The 25,245-nt window shown below is 40.3% G+C and overlaps 2 protein-coding genes across 3 annotated transcripts; both read left to right on the top strand.

The window, feature by feature from the left end:
* The first annotated feature begins 695 nt into the window (after window positions 1-695).
* Window positions 696-15,945, top strand: LOC112570887 (adipocyte plasma membrane-associated protein-like). Its single transcript, XM_025249588.1, has 10 exons — window positions 696-920; window positions 6,822-6,937; window positions 7,295-7,399; window positions 9,685-9,837; window positions 10,166-10,340; window positions 10,933-11,067; window positions 11,743-11,941; window positions 12,354-12,466; window positions 13,415-13,605; window positions 14,322-15,945. The coding sequence occupies exons 1-10, from the start codon at window positions 880-882 to the stop codon at window positions 14,867-14,869; spliced, it is 1,776 nt and encodes a 591-aa protein (XP_025105373.1). The 5' UTR covers window positions 696-879; the 3' UTR covers window positions 14,870-15,945.
* A 1,111-nt stretch (window positions 15,946-17,056) lies between these two features.
* On the top strand, window positions 17,057-24,579 carry LOC112571251 (adipocyte plasma membrane-associated protein-like). Of its 2 annotated transcripts, XM_025250126.1 has the most exons (9): window positions 17,057-17,205; window positions 17,980-18,075; window positions 18,944-19,059; window positions 19,497-19,592; window positions 20,807-20,923; window positions 21,177-21,348; window positions 21,659-21,793; window positions 22,214-22,406; window positions 23,223-24,579. In XM_025250126.1, the coding sequence occupies exons 1-9, from the start codon at window positions 17,099-17,101 to the stop codon at window positions 23,427-23,429; spliced, it is 1,239 nt and encodes a 412-aa protein (XP_025105911.1). In that variant the 5' UTR covers window positions 17,057-17,098; the 3' UTR covers window positions 23,430-24,579. The 2 variants fall into 2 exon arrangements, with proteins under 2 accessions (XP_025105911.1, XP_025105912.1); XM_025250127.1 differs by lacking the exon at window positions 17,980-18,075 and having other exon boundaries at window positions 17,064-17,205.
* Window positions 24,580-25,245: the final 666 nt, after the last annotated feature.

Genomic DNA, 25,245 nt, shown 5'->3' with positions numbered 1-25,245 from the left:
GCTCAGAATAATGTCGCTCGGATTATCTTTCGTATGCGAAAATCGGAACCATGCTTCACTAGTTGCCGGTCTGAACTCACACTGATTACATGATCGTCACACCATTGCCCCAGCAAACCTGTCTGACCTCTCATCACCAGAGTGGGTCTCGTCAGTAGTTCCTTGCCGAGAAGAACATCCCAAGCTCGAGGGGATCATCGAGGGGGCACGTATTGAAGGGTTGGAGACCATCAGGAGGAGCTGAGAGGCATCCCAAAAGAATCGTTCCAGCAAAACTTACAAGCATGGATGGAAAAGTGCATTATGCCCGAGCGGGGTTACTTTGAATGGGAAACCATGTAACTGGTTGTTTGAAATTAAAATAAATTGTTTGTGTCACCTGTTCCGTTACTTTTCAGACACACCTCGTATTTCATCCGTTACAACATTGTGCAAATTCACCACATCATTTATTCTATCAATTCAAAAACTCTTTTCCCATATCAGGCAGTGTAATTAGTTTTTATAAAGTAAAATTGGATCTATCCTTTCCCTCAAAAATATTATTCTGTCTTTATTTTTTATTTTGTATTCCCACCTCACCTCACCGCACCATCGCTCGAGGCATTGCTGTCGGCAATATCTTTTTTTCGTTGGGAGGCAGGCTGCTACAACTGTGTTCTGGTTGGTGGGTATGGCGCCTATAAATTACTGACACTCCTCGTGCTGTCTTCACTCTGGCCGTCAGAGGAACTTCAAAGCAGTTGTGGGCAGTGAGGTAGCTCCGTGTCTGTCTCTGTGTGCGTGTGTGGCTCCACCCGACAGTTTTGCTCACATTTCCAGCAGACGAGCATCTTTATTCTTCTCAACTGCGAGCTTTTCTCTTCTCCACGGCTAGACATGGCTGCAATGGCCCTTGTCTTGCAGGCCCTGTCAGTCAGGTATGGACATTTATCTTTTTCATCGCTACAGTAAATGTTGACATCATCGCAATTATCATCATATTTATAAAAGTGTTGCCTCTATTGTTTGCACTCTTTGTTGTCTGTATACTTGTTTATTTACTGACTTGTCTTTTAGGAACAATTGTGAAAAATTTATATACTTTATACCATGCCTTTAATATCATAATCAGTCTGCCAACCGATTACTTGTATTAATCATATTAGAATATACTTAATAATGATTTAATCCGAAACAGACCTACCTAAATATATAAGTACAGCTGTGTAAATGTTTTAGTTTTTATAATTGTACATTTTCCATTCTTCGAGTGTTAATGAACTTTTTATGTTCATCGACTCATAATATCTAATTCATATAATTATTTGTTCCTGTTAAGAAATAGATGTATAAGAGGCTGTGCATTTGTCAAAGAAAATAACTTGGGTGAAACTTAAAGTTTGCATTGCTGATATTCTCATTGCCAAGTTTTTATTTTTGTCGCGAAAACTGCCGACGACACGCGTCGTTGGCTCTGGACATGTCTTTGTCCGTGTACACATTAATAACTGCACGTGCATACATAATTCAGACATGTAATGCCTCACTTCAGAACAACTCTGTGGAGACAGACTCCGAGAGTTTTCATCTTGATGTAAGTTATTTGCTGCGTCATCAATTACACATTGAGTTCCCTCTATTCCAAGGCTGACACATGACACAAGTAGGTGTTGTTCATACTTTGAGCTCTCGTTATTTCCACTAAAAGTTTGAAGCATTACTACTTTTAAATTTTGTAAATCTCTGAGAGAGAGAGAGAGGGGAGAGAGAGAGAGACGTGACACCTGAAACAGGTAAGCAGGTAGACACAGGTAGACACATGCATAGCAAAGAAAGACAAGACAAGAAGATTGAGAATGCCCGGAAGGAGGAGGGCTGAGAGAGACAAACAGTCGAGGGTTTGTAAAAGTGGGGGAAAGGTGAAAAACATGATGTCCGTGGTTATTTTTAAACATTCTACATACAAGGAACGACTATTTTGGGGTTCCTTTAACACAAACATGCCTAGACCACAATAAACAAAAAGGGCGGGATTAACTTGCGATGCATCGTCAACAACCAATCAGCGCCTTGCATTCAAATCCCCACGTCAAGTCACGTCACGTCACGCTCGATGACGTCACAGCGAGACTTTTTTTTGTGCAATGTATAATTTATTTTGTTTTTATTTGTTTTCATACCTGTCCTGAACAGACGTTCTCGTCGTTTGGCCTAATTACTTCTTTCGTCTCGATCCCCCGACAACTCTAACTTTTAATGTTTATAACTTTTCGCTTCGTATTTGCATTGAGGTTATTTTTCCAAAAAGAATATTTTAGTAACTGCTTATTTATATATTAAACACGCTACACACATTGCACCTGTCCCACACTACAAAACTATTCTTTGTTTAGTCAGCACTGTGTTAGACCTAGCGATCCAGATCCTTTAGTAAAGAAAAAGAAAGTTGTTTAAGATTTGATATTCATAAAATGTTGTGAAGCAACTAACTGAATAGTAAAATAAAAAATAGGAAATTTCATAGCTGTTTAAAAGACGACTGCTATTCAAAACATAAAAAGCATAATTAAATAGTGTAAACAGTCCACGTGATCATGGTAATCACGTGAAAGTGTTCCTATTAAATGAAAGTAATTTTGTTTAGGGAATCGAAGATGGTAAATAATTTGACGTCAGTGTGTGTGTGTGTGTGTTTGTGTGTGTGTGTGTGTGTGGTGGGGTGGGGGGGAAGGTGCGGGGGTGTCTAAGACCTTTTAGGTCAAAGGTCACATCGCATCAGACATTTTGTAATAAACCGACGATGAATCCTTACTTCTAAAAATTCAGTGACATACTTTGATACACACATAACACTGCAGCAGGGATAAATATGACGATAATACACTGCAACAATACAATGCAAAACATCTTTATTAATCCTTTTCAGGAAATTATTATTTATCTGCCATCTTCGTCATATCCTCGTTATCGCCATATCATCATCGTCATCATCGTATTATCATCGTTCATCGATAACACCTAAAAACTTTAATAATTTTAAGAGATGGCTGAAAAACCCTTAGCGTCATGTGGATGTAAGTCCCTGCACATGATTATTCGCCGCTGCTGAACCTTTTTCTTTTTTTTTTTCTTTTTTTTTTTTTTGCTTTTGAGAACAAGACGGGAATGAATGAGAATACTTGTATTATATTTCAACCGGCGACCATTTTCCTGTAAAATAAAAGCCGACATTTGCGGCTAGCGTGCGGAATATCCCCAGGGAAACAAAGGAATGACAGGTGGAGGTTGGGAGGCATAAGGGGGAGGGGTAGAAAGGGCAATGCTAGCTGTCTTTCCATTTCCCTTGACCTTGGTTTTTCTGTGATTAAATATTGTTGGTTTTTGAGAGCAGATTTGTTTTTAAAATTAATTTATGTCATAACTCTCGTGTTGTAGTTTTTAAGTTTGCACATTTTGAAACTTGTTAGGAATATTTACAAGAAAAAAAAGGAGTGACCTCGCCAGATGATAATATAAAGCTCTTTGCAAGCTTTCTAATTAACAGAATGTTACTCTTGTGAAAATAACAAATGAGGTGTTCCCTTTATGTTGTTAGGGAATTTTTTTATGCTTCCATAACATCCCGTGACAGTTAGGGGTGACAACTAGAGGGTTAAACATAGCCGCTTTAATTTGCCTAACGACAAACTGAATCTCTTCTTTGTGTAAACAGTGCATACCAACACAGTTATAGTGATTGAATTTCATTTTACCGTTTAAGAACATCTTCCAAGGATGTCCAACAAAATTCTTGGAATAAAGGGTCACCAAAGTTTAAAAAAAAACTGTCATCAGACGTCCATGACATTTGTAAATGTTATGACATGACATTTGTAAATGTTGTGCTTGAACCTTGCAGCTGGGATTCAACATTGAAGACTAGTCCTTTCAGGAAGAACTACAAGGCCTTGCTTCGAGCCATTAATTTGTAACTTCGCTTACGGAGACTTGGCTTAAAATAAAACAGACAAAATGTATGTGAATGTCACCAACCTGAATGCGAAATCTTGTTGTAACTTCTTCCAGCGCAGGAGAATGCAAAACGGGAGGAGACGGACGAGAAAGGGGGATGAATGTATTTGTCTGTTTCTCCTGTGACAACAATAACTGTCACTCTCATCTCCCCAATGAAAAGGCCCTACATTAAGTGGGAAACAATTTCTGTAAAGTTTTCTTCAAAGTCCCTGTTGTTCTCATTGTCACCTCTCATCATATACATTACGGTTGGTGAGGCTCGACAAAAAAATTGGGCAAAGCTTCCGCCAGCGGATCTGTGTTTCTGCTTTTCTGTGCGGATATGTGTCTGTAGCTGGGGGCTCAAGAAAATCTTTCTTTCTCTCTCTTTTTGTCAGTCTTTGTTCTAGCTTGCATTCGTTCTTTCCTTCTCTTGTTCGAGGATATTTTTTTTTTTTCTTTGTTACTTTTTTCCTTCATTCGTTCGTTAGTTCATTCATTTTTTTTTTTTTTTTTTTTTTTTTTTTTTTTGTTTTGTTTTGTTTTGTTTTACTTCTTCGTTCATTACACCTTTCATTTCGCCCTCTGTTCCGATTAATTATAGGTTAGTTTCATCCAGTACTTGCGACATAATCTTGGAATGAAAATCTGATTTTTGTAAATAGAGAAACTGAGCGATGCTATACGCTTGTTTGTTGATAAATGTCGGGTTTTTTTTTTCTAAAGAAGGTAAAAGATTAAACTGTGTTATTATTTAAAAAGTGCCAGGAGTGAATAGAGAGGGTTTAACATTATTAAACTTTTCTTCGTCTTCATATTATGTTAATACAAGTTATAAATGCTTCTCCGGAAAATATATCTGAATAAGATACGAGTACTGATAATGATGAAATCATTGGTCTTTCCTTCATAATTTTTGTTTTCGAGAATCGCGTTCATTCGACTGTAAGTTAGAAGTTACTCTTTCTGAATTTAGAAAAAAATTAAGTCGTCATCAAGGAAGCAAGTCCAAGGATGTTATTTTGGACGGATGTTAATAATTTACAAGTATGTCAGCTGTACTGTTGAGTCTGTAAATACACGCATTTCGTACCCAGGATCGTGACAGCATCCTACACGCCTTGTTGACAAATCAGGGTTAGGTTGTTTTTATAAGGACTTCCCTGTAGAATGGGACTTTAGTGCTGCCATCAACATCCACATTGTGTTGGACTGGAGGGAACTCTAAGTGACATTGTTTGGGATCACAGTCTTTATCTCTCTCTCTCCCTACCCACACACACGTAGACACGCACACACTCATGCACATCTTTCTCGCTCTGATTTTGTTTGTGTGTGTGTAACTTTGTTTCTCTTTGTGCTTGTATGAAATACCTTCTTATCTGGTAGGTCAGTTGTAGAACCTACCTGCAACATTACTCTTCCATTTACCTTTCCTTAGCTGCCTTCGTCGTCCTCTTGGGGTTGGTTTCATGTAAGGTCTTTAATAGGACTTGATGTTAAGCCCGAGTTTTATTATTTATCTTCCAAAAATCTTGACAAAATGTGGTTTGAACAGTCGACTTGCCACAAAAGATCGACGACTTAAGAGGATTTTTTTTTTTTTTTTTTGAGACCTTACATATTCATACAATACATACGGAGATTTGTGGATTCATGGCTGTTTACATGAGTGCTGCTTCGGTGGGCTTCTTTCTTTTTTTTTTTTTTTCCCCTTCTTTCTTTCAAATGTTTAACAACGATGCTGGTAGCATTGTTAAGTGTGGCGCGTCTTATACCACAATCTCTAACTTTTTGTACTCGAACATCGAAACAAACAATTTTGCGACATACTATACACTTCAAGTAGAATAAACTATAAAACACTAAATATAGACATGTCCATATGTAACATATGTAATACCAAAGTATAAACTCAGTATAAACACATAAACTTCGCATAGTTAAGTATAAACACGTGCAGTTAGGTATCGACACGTGCAACACGTGTAGCAGTTAAAATAAACGTGTAGCTAGTTAAGTATAAGCAGGTGCAGGTAAGTCTAACCATGTGTAGTTAGGTTAAACTCGTGTAATTAAGTATAGAGACAATCAAAGTGCGTAGTAGAAAGTCTAAACACGTGCAGTTAAGTATAAACACATGCAGATAAGTACAACCTCTGTAGTTAAGTATAAACACGTTCAACAGGTGGTTAAGTGTAAACACGTGTAGTTTCTACACCAGTCAACACTCTCGCGTGCTGACGATCGAAACAGAAGAAAAACGTTTCGAGCGTGAGAGATACGTGGACGTAAATTGAGGATGACAAGAAGGACAAGAAGGATGAATGTATCAATGTCATCATCCTGGGATAAATAAAGACCTGTAACCCATTCATGTTTGTGATTTATAGTAGCCTCTGACACCGTGCTTTTTGCATCTGATAGCTTTAACTGACATTAACGGTGGCTTTAAATACTTCATCACATTCGAGAGGATGGAGAGAGAGACAGACAGAGAATTTTTTTTTATTATTTATTCATTGGCTATGAAAAAATTCATGACAGACCTTGAATTTAGTGAAGAAACTTTTGCAAAGTTAAGCAACTTTATTATTGGTGTCCATTTTCTCATTATTGTCAATAATTTTCACACACACACACACACACACACGGAAACATCGAATTTCGCGTCCGATTTTTTCTTCTTGAAACACATGCCATTTTCATTCGTTCATTGTTTCGTTCGTTTCTGTATTCCACTTATGTATTCCCGCTGAATATAAAAGCTTTGCGGGTATCAAACAATATAAACACAGTAAATAAAAGTAAAAATAAAATGACAACATGACGTGGTGCTGCTGCAGGTTGCCTCCTCCTCCGCCTCTAATTGGACCTCTCATCCGTAACGACTTCCTCGCACGAGCCACGATATACGCGCAGAGTCGAGTCAACGCCCCGGAATCCATGATCATTGTTGACAGTATGTTGTTTACTTACGTTTTTGTTCTTTTTGTTCATAGTTTGTTGGTTATTTTTGCTCCCCTTTTTCTTCCCCCGTGCTTCTTTGCCCCTTTCACTGTCTTTGATTTTCTTCGTCGGTCGGTCGGTTGTTTGGTTTTTCCAGACCTAATGATCCTCTCCTTCAGCGACTCTTTCTCCCCTCTCAAAAAAAAAAAAAAAAATATATATATCAGATACCTTTGTGTTGACGGCGGGAAAGTGAGAAAGAAAGTAAACGTAAGCTGCAATTGAACCACCTGCCTTAGTGAGGGGGTCTTGGCAGGAAACACAAGAGGGCATTGGAGGCTTACTAACCTGTCTTTCTTGCTTTTTGCAGACTACGTGTATGCAGGCAATAGAGACGGCACCATCGTCGAGATTGAGCCTGGCACACAGCAGTCCCGCCTGATACACCCGAGTCCCGCCATTCTTCGAGCCTGCGGTTCGAGAGTTTGTCCTTTCATATGAACCACTCAGCCAATGCCATTAATTAACCTGGTCATCGACATAGATGTAGATGATGTAGAGGTAGTCGATGGCTGGGCTACATATAGCTTCACACACTCGCGCACACACACGACCCACACACACACACTCTCTCACACACACACGACCCACACACACACACTCTCTCACACACACACCACACACACACTCTCTCACACACACACTCTCTCTCTCTCACACACACACACACTCTCACACACGCACACACCGTTAGCGAGACACAAGTACGACAGAGACAGATGTAAACGCTTGATGTCAAAGGTCAGCGCACGAGAAAGACTGCCGCTGAAGCTTACATACAAACACCATAGTGACGACAATCAAGTCGTTAGTCTGCCTCCAGCAGACGAATATAACAGTGGCGTAGGAACCAGGGGGGCAGCGGGGGCAGCCGCCCCCCCCAAGGAAAATACAGGGGGGGCAGGAATATCCTTTTGCCCCCCCCCAATATTTGAGACGTAATTCCTCACAAAGAGCAGAGAACCAAAGAAAGGTAGGGGAACGTAGAGAGGAGACGGTCATCACCGTCACAAAAGCGGGCCCTGAGGCAAGTGGAGGCTCTAGCACCTCTGACGATCAGATCGGGGACAGTCCGTTGGTATTGTTTGCCATGCTAATTGCAGGCTGTGTTGAAGCCTGAGCGAAGAAAGCAGCCGGACAGTACATCGGTACATCGAGTGTGGTCTCCCTCCTCCCTGCCCCATAATGCGACGCCTTTTCTTTGGCGGTTTTCGTTTGACCAACATAAAACATCCCCCACCCACTCGCTGTCACCCTAAAATTCTCTGCTATCGCTTACAACCGAAGGGGCCGCACTGGCCATCGGGAACACAGAAAGCCAGTAACGAATTAGTTGCATACCAATACCCCAGTGAGTCTTGCCAATCAGACAGGAACATTTACACTTTGTGAAAAGCTAGCGAAGCATGAGGAAGGCAAAGACTCTGAGTCCCTATATTGGTAGTTTTCTTTAGAGACAGAGAGACTGGTATTATTGCTATCTACGACTCAGGGGAAGTGCATAAGTAACATTTCTAAAACTACACAAGGGCACTCTTTTATCATCAACGACTGTGGCTGGTACTCAACATAAGTTATCTGTGTTATACTGTTTGGTTTGTATATATGTGTCCGTGTTTTGGTAGATGGCCATAGAACGTGTCGCATCGCTGGCTCAGCACCGTCGGGTAGCGAGGAAGGGGTGGCCCTGAGGCCATTCCCACCCTAGTTTCGTCCCCTGGCCACGGTGGTCTGGCCAGTTTATGGCCCTTAATTATACGGTAGCCTTGCGTCCCTTCCTCTCTGGTCTCTTTGGTTCTCTTTGGGGTGGATGGAGCTATTTTCCCACGGTGTGCGGACACCGAGTTCAGGTATGGGGCTGTGCCTCTTTGTAACGTGTATTATCTCGCGGACGCTGGGCCCTGTGGGTAGGGAAAGGTTCTGGAGGTTTCTTGAAGCCTATAGAAACCTGCCACACAGGTATATGTGGACTGGGAAGACGGCGGGGCGGAGAGACCTGTGCCCGTCTCTGGGAGTAGTCGGGGGTTTGCCACGTGCTGTGTGTACTGTCGCTGGAACTGGCGTGGTGTCTAGAAGAGGGTTCCAGCAACCAGCGTATTTTCCCCGCGTTTGTTTTGAGATAGAACAACGCGTGTCACGAGCCGTTGGGTGAGTAGGCTTAATTAATCTTTACCTTTGTTTTTCCACCCGATGGCCATTACCCTGCCCAGTATGCAGACGTGTACGGTGTGTGACCGAGTGTGACTGCGCGGCCTGTGCATGCGCGCATGTGTGCATAGGTGTGTGCGCGCTGGTGTATATGTGCAGAGCTGGAATGTTGATCGTTGCTGTCACGGGGGTTTGGTGTTTTCTTTTTTAGGTATAATGTTTGGTAGCCGGGGAGTCATTCTTTAATTTGTTTTTTTCTTATTTAATGCTGCTTTGCCTTTTAACAATAAAGCAGCGTGTTGTGATGCTACCACTGTGTACGTACGTGCGTGCAGTACCCCCCCCCCCTCATCCTTTTTTACGTAATGCGCGATTGCGAACGCCGTTCACTGTCAGCAGGGAGTTTGCCCCCCCAACGCCGAACATCTTCCTACGCCACTGTATAAGGCTACTAGGCTGTTGTTTTTGTTTCTTCTGTCCTGTATCTTCACCGTCTACCACCGCTAGTTACTGAAGATGCTGACAAATGTATTTGCTGAATGTGTTGTGTAGGTTGGCCCAACTCTCCGGTAGGAACCTGCGGAAGACCCTTAGGGATGAGAAGGACACGTGACGACCACCTTCTCGTCGCTGACCCCTACCGGGGCATTTTGAAAGTGAGACCTCCAAACCGGCGCACCTGGGTTCAACGAGGATTTTTTGACGGTAAGAAAAAAAAAAATGGAACTGGAGGCAGCGGTGAGAAAAAACAAAGAGAAACGCTGTGACGGTTTACTCCACCTGTTGACAGTATCATCAGAAACAGTTGCAGTGTCATTAGTAACAATAACAGTCGTAGTATACTACTGCGCAGTATTGTTTACGTGTCTCTTGAGAATCGGCCGACATGCCAGAGTGACAGGCATCCTACTTGCCTCTGAAGTGATCACGTGACCGCATTCACAAACAAACAATTCTTCTGCAGACATTCCTGAGCTATCATATTTCACAATGTTTATTGCGGAAAGCGTGACATCAACTTGTTGTTTTCCAGGTAATTATCGGGTTCTGGTGTCCAACAACACCCTCGTCAACGGGAAGCCTCTAGGCTACCTGAATGACGTCGTGCAGTCACAAAATGGCGTCGTCTTCTTCACGTCCTCGTCCTCCAGGTGGAGAGACCCCAACGACTTCATGAACATCACCTTGGAAGGAGAGACCAGCGGAAGGTAGGTACACGGGACCGAGAGAAGAGCAAAATTATGGTATACGCCTGACAGAAGCATGATAGATTACAACTCCAAATCGCCTGGAATATAAGTCTTAACCCTTCTGAACCACACAGCTCGTAAATACCAGACGCACAATCAAGAGGATCTCCCTTGACAACCTGGGAGTGTGGGCCTTGACAATTTTATGGTAATAAGTCATCTAGAATAAAAGCTGAGCAGAATTAATTATACAGTGTAGTGGATGAGGCTGACTCTGAGAAAATTTGTTTGTTCGCTTTACCCATTGTCTGTTGTATACCGAATCGACAAAGTTTATGTACCTCACCTGAGAATATTTTGATGTCATGTGAGCGTTTTTGCAGCATTGACACTAAATCATCACAAGAAAGGTGAAGGACAGGGAAGGTGTTGTAAATTATATTTTGTTGTGTACAAATGTGTGCGAATTACTCGTATAGATATGTTGCTATCTCTTTGTGATTGACAAGATGGCGAGCATAGTAATTTAAACACAAGGCTGCTCGAGGATAGTGCGACAAACATATCATTTGGTAAATATCAACAACAACATTTTTTTTTTTACTTGCAGAGTCCTTGTCTACGATCCAAACAAAGGCTACCCGCAAGAGCTGGTGACCAACCTTCACTTTCCCAACGGCGTAGAACTGTCGCCCAACGAGGATTTTCTGCTGATAGCCGAGGGTGGTCGAAGTAGGATTCACAGGTATGACGTCTGGACATCTGGACATCAGGTGTTAATGTCCTTGTATAGTATGTCAACGGTCCGTTAATAATATTCACGGTCTGCACGGCGCTTTGAGGATTTTAATGTTATATTTGTAAGATCCCTTTCTCTCTCTTTCTCTTCCTCCACTCTCTCCCTCTTTTCACACACACACACAAATAATAAAAAAAATCATTTAAACATAGCGTTTGCATTGTTACCTGACTTGCATATCCTTGGTTTAATATATATATATCTTCTCCGAAGGAGACAACTGATCTTAATGTTAATGGTGTACTGTAAATATAATTCCCCGTAAATAAATGTTTGGGGACGAGCAGATGAGCACAGATAGTATTAATTAACGACGTGGAATGCGACATAACAGAAGTAGTCTTCGATGCAGCGTTAAGAACTGTCTCTGCCGTCATCCGGAACCTGCATGAAGCTAACCCTTCACATCGCAGTTGGTGACTGATGACTTCCTCTACCGCCAGACCGGCGACGTTAGGTTGCGAACAAATGATAAACGGCTATTTTCATCGCAAAGGGCAGTTACAACTGGGAAAAAAGTGTACGCAGTTAACAAAATAAATACTCAGTCACAAGACGAGCAGGAGGTGGACGTGACTGCAGACAGAGGTCGCTTACTAATGGTATGTTTGCTTTGCTCAGGGCCTGGATCGGCCGCAACTCGCCCAGGCGTGGAACAATAGATGTGTTCGCCGAGAATCTTCCTGGCTTCGTGGACAACATTCGCAGAACAAACAGAGGGACTTACTGGGTGGCATTTTCTCGTGCACGACATGCCAACCTGCCGTCTGTCCTTGATACCTACGGTACCCAGCCAGCTATTCGCGAGCATATCATGCAGGTCGAGTTATTTAATGAACAGCTGTTTGAAAAAAAACCAAATATATTTATATTACAAACAAGTGCACACACACATAAAATGTACACATACGTTAATACAGTTCCAATCATTATCTTGGTAAGTCCAAACGATCTGTTTCCTTTTTTTTTTTTTTTTTTCCCGCCCTCCAGGTACTTGGCCATCTATAAAAATTTTCACCCTTTCCGTCCGAACCATATGTGTGTGTTATAACTATTCTCGCTTACTTTCACCACTTTCCCAAAAGAGCTCCAGGTCCATAATACCTCATGAAGTGTTAATTAAGTTGGTGTTTCCAGAAGTCATTGTTAATTAGATGAGTAGTTCCTACGTCTGAGTTCATATATTTATGTTTATGTTAATAAACTCTGTAATTCTCAAGTTACCGTTGCAGATGCCTCGAGAAGATGTGATGATGCAGTCTCCTAAATTTGGCATCATCGTAGAACTAGATGCCAATGGAAAAATTATCAGAAGTCTTCAAGATCCAAGTGGTCACGTTTACAGGTCAGTTCCTTCTCTTACTTTACTTGTTCCTCCCTCCCTATCTGCTCATCACACACACAGAGCGAGAGAGAGCACAGCGCAGTACAGTGAGACAAAAATCCATATACCCACAATCACACATTTATGCGATTATATAGAATAATGTTATTAAATACGCCTATCAAATACATTTGCACGTGTACCCATTAATAGCACTGTCAAAGAGTACAACCCGCTAGCTAACCTATGTTCAAAGTTCTAGTGGGAAACAATATTTGTTTGTAAATGACTGGGTTGAGCTGCGTACAAATAGCATTTTAAACTCATGACATAATCTGAGTGAATAACATCCTTCCTTTGAGGAGACAGGACTACAAACACTGTCATGCGCAGAGAGATGTCGATTCTGTCACCTTACAAATACTATATCGAGTGATAGAATGTCATTGTTAGATGGAGTGCTAGGATATATATATAATTGGAACTACTCTGCTGTAAATTTCTAATAATATAGTAGTAGTAGAAGTAGTAGAAGTAGTAGTAGTAGTAATATTGAACAACTGTAATTCAGATTGCAGATGTTCCTTTCCCCACAAGTCCAGTCATAGAACGTATCTACTAGGTAGAAGTCTTTTCTTTTGGTGGGGGAGGGTTGGGCAGGCTGCTCATTGCATTGCCCTGCAGAATACCTATTGAAAAACCAAAGTTCACAAGCCGTCTGTATGTTTTACAGTTTTCTGTGAAGGTTTTGTGTTTTGTTTTTGTTGTGTATGAAGAAAACGGGATTGAGGGTGGGGTGCTCTTTCCTCAATCTTCAGTATTCTGTGCAAAGTTCAGCCTAGTCAATTGAAATAATAGGTTCATCCTTCTAGAAGTTTAAAACAAAAACATGAAAATAAACACGTGAGCTGCTAGTATTCTTTCTTCCTTTCATCCTGTTTACACGCTCGTTATCAACATACCTTATAGTGGCGTCAGCGAGGTGAACGAAGTCAACAACGTCCTGTATCTGGGTTCCTTCGAGAAGAACTTCATCGGTCGTATCGACCTCAGCACCTTGCCGCAACTTCCGCTCCAACCCGCCGGCACTGGCACGTCTCCAGGCTCAGGCTCCACGTCTGGAACAGGAGGGACTGCCCCCGGAACAGGCGCAGGAACAAGTAAGGCATATTCTGATTCCAGTTGTCAAGTACTGTCTTCAGAATTTTATCAACATCATTGTAAATAAACGCTCTGGTGTCTGGTGTCTGTCTTATTAGTGTGCAACAAACCTAATTTGTTTCACATATAACATCCTCAAACTGGTTAAAGACGATGAGAATAAAATTAATAAGGGTAAAAGTAAAAGCTTTTCTTGGAGCCAGTTTTGTGTAAGGGGGATGTCCATCTCCTCGATGCCCCACCTTCTCCAAACTGTCTGTGGAGTCAGGTACCCTTTCCTGACAGCTAGAAAGCTCTCTACGCCACACGGGTATCGAACCTGAGCATCTTCGGGTCGGACACCAGTTCTTGAACGATATTTTCACTTTTACCTTGTTCATTGTTATGTTTTCCATTATTCATAGCTTATTATTATCTTTTTCGTTATCTTGTACTTCCCATGTTTTTAAACTTCTTTTTCTCACTAGTTCTCTGCTGGCTACTACATTTCCAATAGACCTTAGCTCCGATCTATTTTCCCTGTTAGCTAAATCCCTCAGTATTTTGATTTGCATTTATCTGTACATAAAATCCGTAATATAACAACAGCAAACAAAAATAGTAAGACGTGTATCATCATCATCGTCGTCGTCATCTTTTTTCTTCTTGAACCACCAGTAAACGGGAAACAAGTACAAAAGTTCAAGTCACTTTTTTTGTATCTTTTCCACTGCAGGTCCGACGCAGGCTACTCCAATGACCCAGCTGCTGGACACGGTGCGCCAGAACGTTGCCAGTCTGGACGCGGAGAGGCTGCGCACCATGGTGCTGCAGCTGGTCAGCAAGCTGGTGGAGACGGTCTTACAGCGCCGGAAGGAGGCGCAGGAGATGGCCATCCTCATGGCTCGCATACGACAGATGCAGGACCAGATCACATTGCTGCGGCAGCAACTGGTCACCACCGCGCCGCCCATCTTCGACATGACCTCCAGCGCGATCGACACCACGACGGCGACAGTAACAATAGAGACGACGACGAGTATTGTGGATGTCGTCACACCGACGATCCAACAGCTAAACGACACTACTGCTGCCCCTACAACAACCATAATCGCAACCACAACCTCTGCCGCTAATATTGCACCATCACAAACTGACCCCGTGCAGCCGGATGCGGGGGCTAACTCTGGCCCCACCGGAAACATTGAGGGCGGGGGTGGACCCGCGGCAACGACACCAACGCCCACCAACGCCGCACCCTTTCCAACAGCTCGAGCAAAATGAACTAGTGCCAGCTTCACCATGTAGATTAGCTCAGGTGTGGTCTTAGAGCCATATTCGTCATGCGTAGCAGACAAATCCGAGAAATATCTCGGAAAAGGGTATTTGGAATAATAGAATTTAAAACAAAAAGGAAATACATAATAAAGCCGTTGCTGACCGTTTTCAAGACTGAACCGAGTGCAAACTTATCTTCAGATTAGTAGGTTTCATTCATTATAAGGTCCTAATTCCTAAGATCTGAAGGGAAAACTCTTCTTTGGCTAATGTTTTCAGACTAATATGGAAACATTCAGCATATAGATAGAATAAAAGCATTTCGGAATCTTTGTATTTATTTTTTGTGTAGTCGCTGAATAGTGTAATGGTACAAAGTACATATCCTCCAAAAGAGTAAGCCAGTTACATAACTCATCGCGAAGTGGCAACTTAACTGTATTCAAACCCCTCCAGAAATCAGTCCTGAAAATTATAAATGGTTAGAAAAGATGTCATTTCGGTGAAATTATTGCTATTTATCCATACAAATATTTTCCCTCTTACAGCTGATTACAATATCAATATAAGAAGTATTTCTTATTTCTGGACTTTTTTATCGGAGGTTTTTTTTTTCTTCTTCCTATTTCTTCAGTCTTTTTCTAATGTCTGTATCCATCCCAGGGATTAAAATGTGATAGAGGTGTTTGTAAACCACTTGCATGACCCAAACAAGTGTCTGTACATAGCATTTGATAGTTGTAACTCTTACCTTCAATTTTTCAATTTATCCCTAAACATACAGTCCGATTTTTATTTCCTTGTGACACTGTTACTTATTGTTTGGCTAGTTGGCTTCCTATGTGTGGATAAAATGCTTTTCTGTTGAACATTTGCATTGTAACTTTATAAATAAACGTTGAATTGTGAGGTAATTCGTGAAACAGTGTCAAACAAGGTTTTTAAAAAATAAATTGTTTTCTGCTTTTCAACATTCCCAAATGATCTGCAAATCGGTTATTTCGATTTGACAAATAATTCGACTATTTACAAAGGTTGGGGGTAGTGTTATATGGAGAAATAAAATTATACAGATATGTGTACTCATTTCTCGTTTGAGCAAAGTGTGTGTCTTTGCAAGCACTGCGATGTGTTTAGAAGCCACGTGTGCACAACCACGCCATCACCTTATAGTGTCCTTTTCTTTATAATAATGTACAGCTGACCTGCAGAAGAAAAACATGCACATCCACATGGACACAAAATGTATCTGCTTGCTAGTGCACAGGTACATACACGCATGCACACAGTACACATGTAGATGGACACGTGTGTCCACACACACACACACACGCGTGCGTATAGGAACGCATAGTGGTGTCGAAAGCAAGGGCGGTGGCAAACTTCTGTCTCAGCAAGTGTCCGTCTCGTGACAGACCGCGTGCACGTAGTACTTTGACGTGACGCACAGCAAACCGTGACGGGGACATGCAAAGACCTGGATGTGCCGCGACTCGCAAAGTTTGGCGTCAACTTTTGAGCGACTGGTGAGGTCACGCGTGCTGGTACTCGCCAGGCCAGGCCCATCTCCACCCCAGACCGAATTATGCGACCTGTCTAAACCCTCGTCCATCACAGTGATGCATGAGACAACCGGTGAAGGAGGGGCGCTCCTGTAGCGCGTTTTGGTAAAACACTCCCTTGTCAGCGCTCTAGCGAGGATCATAGAGGTCCTGGATTCAGATCTTGTCTCAGGGTTGAGGGGGCGGTGCCGGATGGAGGTGAGGTAGGTTAATAGCACAATGGGTTTTACACCTGTTCTGCTACAGGGCTTGCCGCCGGGAGTTTTCTACTATCATGTTAGAAGACTTCGATTTTGTCCCTATAATTTATCATCCCTCCACACCCCTCTCATATAGAAAATCCAGTCACACCATGCAGGCAGCGAGAGGATGTTGCGTTGAGAATACTTTTCAAACATGAAAAAAGCAATACATGTATAGTTATCCCTCAAATATTACCAAGAGTAAGACTACTTAATTCACATCTGCGTTTACACCCACTTTAAGTGTATGATACAAACGCTCGTGCACACGTACCCACCACACCACTGATTCTGACTGTTCGTATGTTTGAGCAATGATTAATAAGCTATACTACTGACTCCCGGTGGTTCGAATGTGACATCAGAGCCAGGGGCAGTAACTGTGACGAGCCCAGCTGCAGACAGTCGATCGCTTTTCTCCCTTGAGCAAAATGGAGTTTGAGGTTAGACGACGGCGGGGAGATGGGGATGCTACTTTACTGGATCGTATAAGAGAAGACGAGAGGGACGAAGAACTCGCTTCTCGTGCATCTCAAGGGTTTGTTCATATACACTGCGCACTCATTTCCAATTGAGATTGTTTGCTATAGCGCTAGGTGGTTGGTTGTTTTTCTTCCTCACTCTCTTTTTGAGAGGGCGGGTATATATTCCTCACGGTTTCTCTCTTATCTGCTTGCGGCGCGGTGTATGTTGTAGTTTTGTTAGTACTGCTGCTGCAAATAGTTCTAATAGACAGATTGGGGTTATAAGCTTAATGATCTGTAAGCACGACAACCCACTGTACCAATATATACACTTTCGTATCTCATACTTCACAATCGTGTTGCAACGGCGTAGTAGGTTGTTGCTACACGAATTGCGGGCTTCATTTCTTACTAAGAGACAAAAAACCCTGTTCGAGCACCCTCCATGGGCAGCCACATCGAGAGAATTTTTTTTTTAATCTGAGACGAGATCAGAGCCCATGAAACTTGATTCTTTTTCATCAAATCCGGTAACATCTACAACTGTTCTGCCGTTCTTAAGAACATTTAGTTTTAAAACATTTGAAAATGTGCATCAGGATGTGCTTAATAAATGTGTTTGAAATGGTCATTTACATTGTAACAAAACTTTTCAGACATGCCTTTCAAGAGCTTATGGAAAAAAATGTTATTGGAAATGACTTTTTAAAAAAATAGAGGTTAAGTTCTTTGCTAATGGCAGGCACAAATTAATAGATTATTAACAAAAGGATTCCATTAAATTAAAAACAATGTCTTTTCATCATTAAACTTTCTGTTTTGATACACTATCATCTTTCATTTCCCAGATGGAGTACCTTTTTCATAGCATTCATTGTGGCTGTGACTTTACTGGGAATTCTAGTAGCATTTTTACCATCACCAATTGAGCCTATAGCTTTCAGGTGAGTCTAGGCTGTATGGGGGAAAAACTCTACAGAATATAAATGAGGGTAAAAAGCCTCAATGAATGATAGAGTGCTGTAAGTTTTGTTGGAAACATGGGGAAGACTAGATGCCAAAAAGATTGCAAGGATTTCAGAAAGATAGTTTAACGGTCAGGGGTTACCCAGAGATTTTTCTTCCAAAAAAGCCTGTTTCTACTATCTGGCTTAGGTTTTTCATTGGTTTTGTTTTAGCAAAAAAAAAAACGTTAAAAAATTATGGGATTGGATGGGACAAACTGATGTAAGTTTTTTCTGTGGTTTTTATCAGTGGGGTTTTTTTTTTCAATGCTATAAAACAGTGGTTCTCAAAGTGTGGTCCGCGGGCATAAGTCAGGTGGTTCGCGGCTGACAGTCGTCATATGTCAGCGAAGTGATGTTTAAAGTGATGCATTCCTCGCATTAACATTTTAATTACAAAGAACGAGGTACGTAGTTTTATGTCAACTTATTACTATACTACAGTCACAAAAGGACATTTAGTTTTGAATGGTAATGAAACAAATGCGGCAATTTAAATTTGAAATTCATAGTACAGAGTGATTTTTAGGCCTTGGTGGTCCGCCATATTTTTTACTTAAGGAAAGTGGTCCGCAGTCCGAAATACTTTGAGAACCACTGCTATAAAATATGAGAAGGTGTCGTCACAAATTACACATGTCTGTGATTGCCCATTTCAGATAGCTATTTTCTGTCTTTTAAAATATGGCTGTATTGACATTCAAGCAGTTTTTCGAGAACTGACAAAACAACTTAGGAAATGTGGCCTGAATTTAAAATCAGTGCTTAATTCCTTTGCCAATCAAATTGGAATTTTCAATCTGTGTAGTCTTCCGGAACCACCAGAGTGGACAGGGCCACTTACACCAAATGATAAGCTGACACATGCAGAACACATCTATGAGAATAAGGTGAAAGGACCAGAGTCAATTGTATACAATGAAGGTATGTGTATATACCTGAGTTCTGTTTTAGCATGCTGCAACCAGGGCATATACCATTTAATATTGTCCACTCTTGTGTCAACAGGGAGAAGCAAAGGTTGCATGACAATGATCATAGTCAAAGCCTGCATGTTAATTGTTTCCTCAAGCATTATGAAATATGCTCTTGACATCCTCAGTGTTCACAAAATGTATATACCAGTTTTAAGTGCAGTGTTCTGAAGCTCATTAAATCTGTATTTTACTGCTCATTGCCTTTATTTTTGTGTGAAAGAAAAGCACCTGCTTCCCAGCATGTTTTCAGAGAGAGCCTAAAACTTCTAATTACAGGTTGACAGTGGCTTATTTCCCCTGTTGACACATTCAGTCTTATCAAGAATGTTTTGGTTTTGTGAGATTAATCTGTCATTAACTGCTCTACTATGACATTCCCATTAGGTTATATTTATACTGGAACATCTGATGGTCGTGTGGTCAGCATCTTCTCTGGGGAGGTCAGAACACTTGCCCGACTAGGCACAGGGGAAAACTGTGGTATGTGGTAATGATGTTTGTATAAGAGACTAAGCATGTCCTTTAGGAATATCTATCATCAACTTTAGAGTGAGACTAAACCCATTCTGCAAAAGTGCAGCATATTTTGATCATATTTGGTCGTTGATAAAGAATGCTGTAAAATAACATGGCTTTGTGACTTAATGGTCATTTCATTGAACTTTGTTTTGTGACCCGACACCTCTACCATAACTTTTATGCATGCTAAGCTTTCTAATAAAATTATAACAAATCTCTCTATAAATGTCAATCCCTATCTGAAAGTTATCCTTAATGATGGTCCTTCCTGACTGAATAATGAAAACTTTCATTTATCTTCTTAATTATTATTTTTTCAATGCTGCTGGATACATAAACTGTGAGTGTACAGTGGAACCTCAGATTATGAGGTTGTTCCTGGAACGTACTCATAATCCAGATCACTTGTATATCGGAGCAAATTTTCCCGTAACAAATAATTGGAACACAGACAATTCATTCTCAACCCAAAAATATTTATACATCTTCTATGCCTCACAACACTAGATGCCACTTCTCTTCTTAAAGTTATCAAACCATTCCCTGCTTGCCTTAAAACTTATGAGGTCGGTGTACAAGACACACTTCTTTGCCTTCTCGAAGATTGCATTGTTGGTCACAGTATCACCTGCTAGATGCTTTTCTTTATCCACAAGAGAAGGAAATTTTCTTCTTCTAGAATACGTGGCCATTGCTTTGATACTCTTGTGACTCTTTTTGCAGCATCTAGCCTCTTTATTCTTTCTTCTTCACTATTGTGCAAATCATTGACTTTATACCATTTCATGATAACGGACACTCGCATACCTCGTTCGTGCTTTTCTGTCATTTCCTCCTTAACTTCCATCATAATACCCTCCTAATTCTTACTGGTTTCATTTTCAGCCTTTTTCTTGATGGGGCCCATTGTTTCAGTACAGACACATGTGGTTACAGAACACTCTAATGATCTAATGTTGACTGGGCTAGTGAGGCATGCCAACTGAAATCCAGCATGAGAGAATTACCCACAATCCCGCAGCAAGAGGAAGGTAGAGGGGTGAGGAAGAGGGGCTCACATGATGCTTGTATTAAGAAATCTTGCTTGTTTACCGAGTTACAATTTTTTAACAATTTTGCAATTTAGGAAATACTTCAAATGCAAGTCTTTATTATTATGTTTTTATATGTTAAAGGTAGCTTTGATGATGAGCCCATCTGTGGACGCCCCCTTGGGATGCGGATGGATAATGAAGGATACCTTGTGGTAGCAGATGCATACTTGGGAATATTTAAAATCAATGTAGCGACTGGTGGGCACAGTTCATATTTGGATTACTTACTATCTGAATAAGACAAAATTATATTTTGTGCCCTATATTTTCTTGTTCGCTTAGAATAACTAAATTCAGAAAGTGCAAAACAATTATTTGATGAAATCTTTCAAAACAATAGCATATGGCTTGTTTGTGGTTTAGATATCAGTGGTGAGATTTTTATAAATATCAGGAAAGACTGAAAACTTCGTGCTCCTGAAAACTCAAGAACTTAAATGTATTGTTATAGGCAGTGTCCACAAGCTGTTGTCTGCTGAAACACCACTTGCAGGCAAGGTCGCTAAATTTTTTAATGATGTAGAAATTGGTGAAGATGGACTGATATACTTCACTGACTCAAGCACACGCTGGGACCGTCGACACAATCGGTATCTTATTTTGGAAGGGGACATGACAGGCAGGTCTGCATAGTCTAGGAATGTATGTGCATGTTGAAGTTGGCATTGTTTTAAAACAAAAACACTAAAGCTTAAAAGGAAATAGTAAATAACATAAAAAAATTAAAGAAGATTTTGCTCAAAAAGGAGGTACTGTGCATTGTCACAATATAAAATACATATTAGTGCCATTTGCATGATAGACAGTTGTCATCATAATAATATTAAACATGAGGCTGTCGCTTGGCATTTTCTATATCCACTTTTTTTATCATACTCCATAAACTTTACTTTTTTGACACTGTGGGCAGGTAATTCTTACTTCCTTTCTTAGGTTGCTGTCATTTGATCCTGCAACAGGGTCTGTTCAAGAACTAGTGACTGGCCTTGCTTTTGCGAACGGGATTCAGTTATCACCTGACAAATCACACATCCTCATTGCAGAAACCACAAAAACGAGAATACTTCGGTGAGGTGACGTTCATAGCTGCTCCCAAAACCATGCATTTTTGACTAAATTTTTAATAAGATGAAAAGACTTAAATTGCTTAGCTGTACCTTTATGATCTTCTTGCTCTCTAGATGTCATATTACCAGACAGTATTGCTTACGATAATGCCTTAAAAATATTGGAGCCTTTTTTTGTGTGCAAAATAAATGGCGCTAAATGCATCAACAAATTCAAGAGCTCAGATTATGTGCTTCATGTGTTTTTAAGTATGTTTTTGTTTATAAAGCACTTTTTTTTCTAAAACACAGCTGGCAAACGCTATCTTTGACTTCTTTGTATACTTCTTTCACTCTATGTTCAGCACGATGACTTATCTTTGTTCTTTGATTTCATGAAAGGTTTAAAATCTTAGCCCTTTCTTTTAATTTCTTCTGCCAGGTACCACATTAAAGGTCCAAAAAAGGGGACAGTGGATGTGTTTTCTGACAATCTGCCTGGCATGCCAGATAATATAAGAAAGTCGGGTCGAGGAACATATTGGATTGGTCTTGCAAGTATTAGGCGAGCACACAAGTTTTCATTGCTTGACTGGGCTGCACCACGTCCTTGGGTCAGATCTCTTATTACTAAGGTAAGAAAGGACTGTAGAAGAAAGGATTAGCATAAAAAGAGAAAAATGTAAATGCTGGTTTTATGATAATTAAGTTTTATTTGGGTGAGCAGACTTTGTGCTTGTACTCAGTTCATTGTTCAGATAAAATTACACTTAATAACAACATCTAGCACATATTACAGATCTTCCATTCTCAAAAATGATCACCAGCCATTTGATAAAGGGTTTCCACCTTCCTGTGCCTTTGAGCAAACAAGCAAAATGATGATAATAAATTAAGGCCACTTTAAAACTGCTTTGCATAACAGTTTTGCAGTCATGCTGTTAAAGCAGAGGAAAATATTAAAAAGCTGTCTATTAAGGGTGTGTGAAGTAGTTGAGTGGAGACATACAAATCTGATGATCAGTAGGCAGTTTGATTGGTGTTGCTGTCACCTGTAATCAGCTGAAAGAATGTTATTGCTGTTCTCATAGACAGAGACTTTAGGGCCAGCTAATGCACAGGAGGGACAGCAGACATCCTTGTATTATTATGATTAAATGTTGAGATTTACTTGTAAATGGAATTTACAGCCATAGCAATTGCTTAAATTCAAATGAGACCACAAACATAAGGCATATAAATGAGTCCTGCTTATGACAGATATGCTTATAAGAATGCCTCGATTCAGATAGTTTAGAAAATATTGGGGACAAGCTTTAGATGTCCCCAGCTGTGTGTAAAGAAATACAGTTCACAGGCGAAAATTTTTTAAACTTCTGCTTCATAAACCTGAATGATTATAAATTAATGGATGGATTTTTATTTAAAAACATTTCTCGTTCTTGTGGCAGTTCCTTTCACAGAATTTGATGATGTCTCTGCTACCTAAGTATGGGCTGCTTCTGGAAGTGGACAAGGAAGGCAGGATAATTAAATCATTTCATGATCCTACAGGCGAAACTGTACCAAGTGTCAGTGAAGCTGAAGAACATAATGGTGTATTATACCTAGGATCGTACTACCTACCTTTCCTAAGCAGATTCTACCTGTATAAGTGATATAAAAGATAAGACTGGCAATTTTATCACGGATCTGTTCTTGGATTTTACAAATATTCATAGTGCATTGAAAAAGCTTCTGCAGTTCATTTTTCCTGTACAATTTTCTGTTTCTAGAGAGGATGTGGGAACTGTGAATCATTTTCTTGGACTTGACATCTGGATTTCAGTTCATGTTCTCATCATGAGGATTACTTTCTGAAAGCTAAAAGCTGCAGAATTTATTCCAGGATGAAATTTCCATTGTGCTACCTCTTGGTTTTTTAAGCTGATTGCTAAGTATGACTGTATTATCTGAAGTATATTTAGGTAGGGAGGAGGGGTATTAAAGGGTAATGACTGGAGTGTGAAGTTATGGACAATCACATTATTTGCAAATTTGATTGAATCATACTTGATACATGCCTGTGTTCTTGCTGTTTTAGAAATCTGTTGAAAGTGCAGGAAATGCACTTTTCAGCACATAAGTTCGGTTCCGTTCGTCTGATGACTTCATTCCTTGGGTTATTTTGAACAAGTTGTGAGCAAATGAATGAAATGTATCATCGATGAACTCTTGGGAGCCATACAGCATGATTAGATTTATAGAGCCTGAGTTTGGTGAAAATGCTAATGCTTTTGCTGTCCCAAATCCTATTAAGTCTGGCCATTGTTGCTGCTGTAATTCTTTGATGAACATCCTCTACACAGCTACCGTCATTGGTAATGGTCGTGTCCAAGTACTTAAATGACTGCACCTCCTCCAGCTGTACGCAGTTCAACCAGTTCTCTGCCTTTGCTCATTTCCAATGGTGCACCATAACTTTGTTCTTTCTTGTGCTGATCTCCATCCCATATGTGTCTGGAGAAGAGCAAGGTTATGGTACACATAACAGTGTATATAAGTAATGGTGTACAAATATCTTACCATTATTACATGTACTTGTAAAAATATATTCAAATTTCAAGTTTCTTTTGCAGATAATAGTTTACTGGCCCACCGCATACCTAGAATTTTGAGAAGAGAACTTGGCCCACACTTGTTCTAGATGAAGTATATTACATGGTCTGATCGAAAGTTCATATTTGTTCAAACGCGAACTGCTTACCTGAAATAAATACAACAAAAATTCTGGAATTAAAGGGTAGCTCTTCTGATGTTTTCACATAATTATTTTTCTGTTTTCTTGGAATCAGGTTGAAAGAGCATAGCTCCTACATCTGTTGTCATGTTTAAAACAACAAAAAAGCCTCATGCAGGATGAAATTTATCTTTAAAAAGATAAACGCTGGGAACAAATGAAATACAATTTTTTACAAGAAAAAAAAAATTCAAATAGTACCAATCTGCCATTTTTATAATACATTGTTTTACTTCCAAATAAAAGTTGGATGCTTAATTGATAGAAGCGGGGAAAAAATTCCTGGCAATTTAATCCTTTAAGGATACTGTGGTTGCTTTTATTCCACTTTCTTCCATGGTAAGAGCTTTCTAGTAACTCAACCCTAGGAAGTCAAGAAAAATGCTCAGCGTGAAAAGTACTGTAGTTTCTTCACGACTGCTCTCACCATTAAAGCAGCCCAAGCATTTCATCCATGTACTAAACAGATATACTACATATTTCTTCATGTATTGAATATCGGTTTATTACCATCTGCTGCTAATCATGTGTTGCTGTGCAGGTTGTCAGAAATTGTATTCTGGTTGCTCAAATGTAGTGGAAGCTCAAACTTTAAATAGAACATAAATCCACAAGTATTTTTTAATAATCACATGAAGAAAGGTGTAAACTTCCACAGTTTTTAAAATGCAAACATCTTCCCCCATTCACTTACC

Source organism: Pomacea canaliculata, linkage group LG8 (assembly GCF_003073045.1).
Source record: "Pomacea canaliculata isolate SZHN2017 linkage group LG8, ASM307304v1, whole genome shotgun sequence".
Taxonomy (NCBI): Eukaryota; Metazoa; Mollusca; class Gastropoda; order Architaenioglossa; family Ampullariidae; genus Pomacea; species Pomacea canaliculata.
Note: the sequence above shows the minus strand (reverse complement) of the source record. Positions and strands in the feature narration are given on the sequence as shown.

Excerpts from the sequence above, each read along its gene's own strand:
- LOC112570887 (XM_025249588.1), top strand. The coding sequence starts at position 880 with ATGGCTGCAATGGCCCTTGTCTTGCAGGCCCTGTCAGTCAG. Across the intron at positions 6,938-7,294 it reads ATCCATGATCATTGTTGACA|ACTACGTGTATGCAGGCAAT; the intron begins GTATGTTGTTTA and ends TGCTTTTTGCAG. Across the intron at positions 13,606-14,321 it reads CGGAACAGGCGCAGGAACAA|GTCCGACGCAGGCTACTCCA; the intron begins GTAAGGCATATT and ends TTTCCACTGCAG.
- LOC112571251 (XM_025250126.1), top strand. The coding sequence starts at position 17,099 with ATGGAGTTTGAGGTTAGACGACGGCGGGGAGATGGGGATGCTACTTTA. Across the intron at positions 19,060-19,496 it reads GTCAATTGTATACAATGAAG|GTTATATTTATACTGGAACA; the intron begins GTATGTGTATAT and ends CATTCCCATTAG. Across the intron at positions 19,593-20,806 it reads AGGCACAGGGGAAAACTGTG|GTAGCTTTGATGATGAGCCC; the intron begins GTATGTGGTAAT and ends TATATGTTAAAG.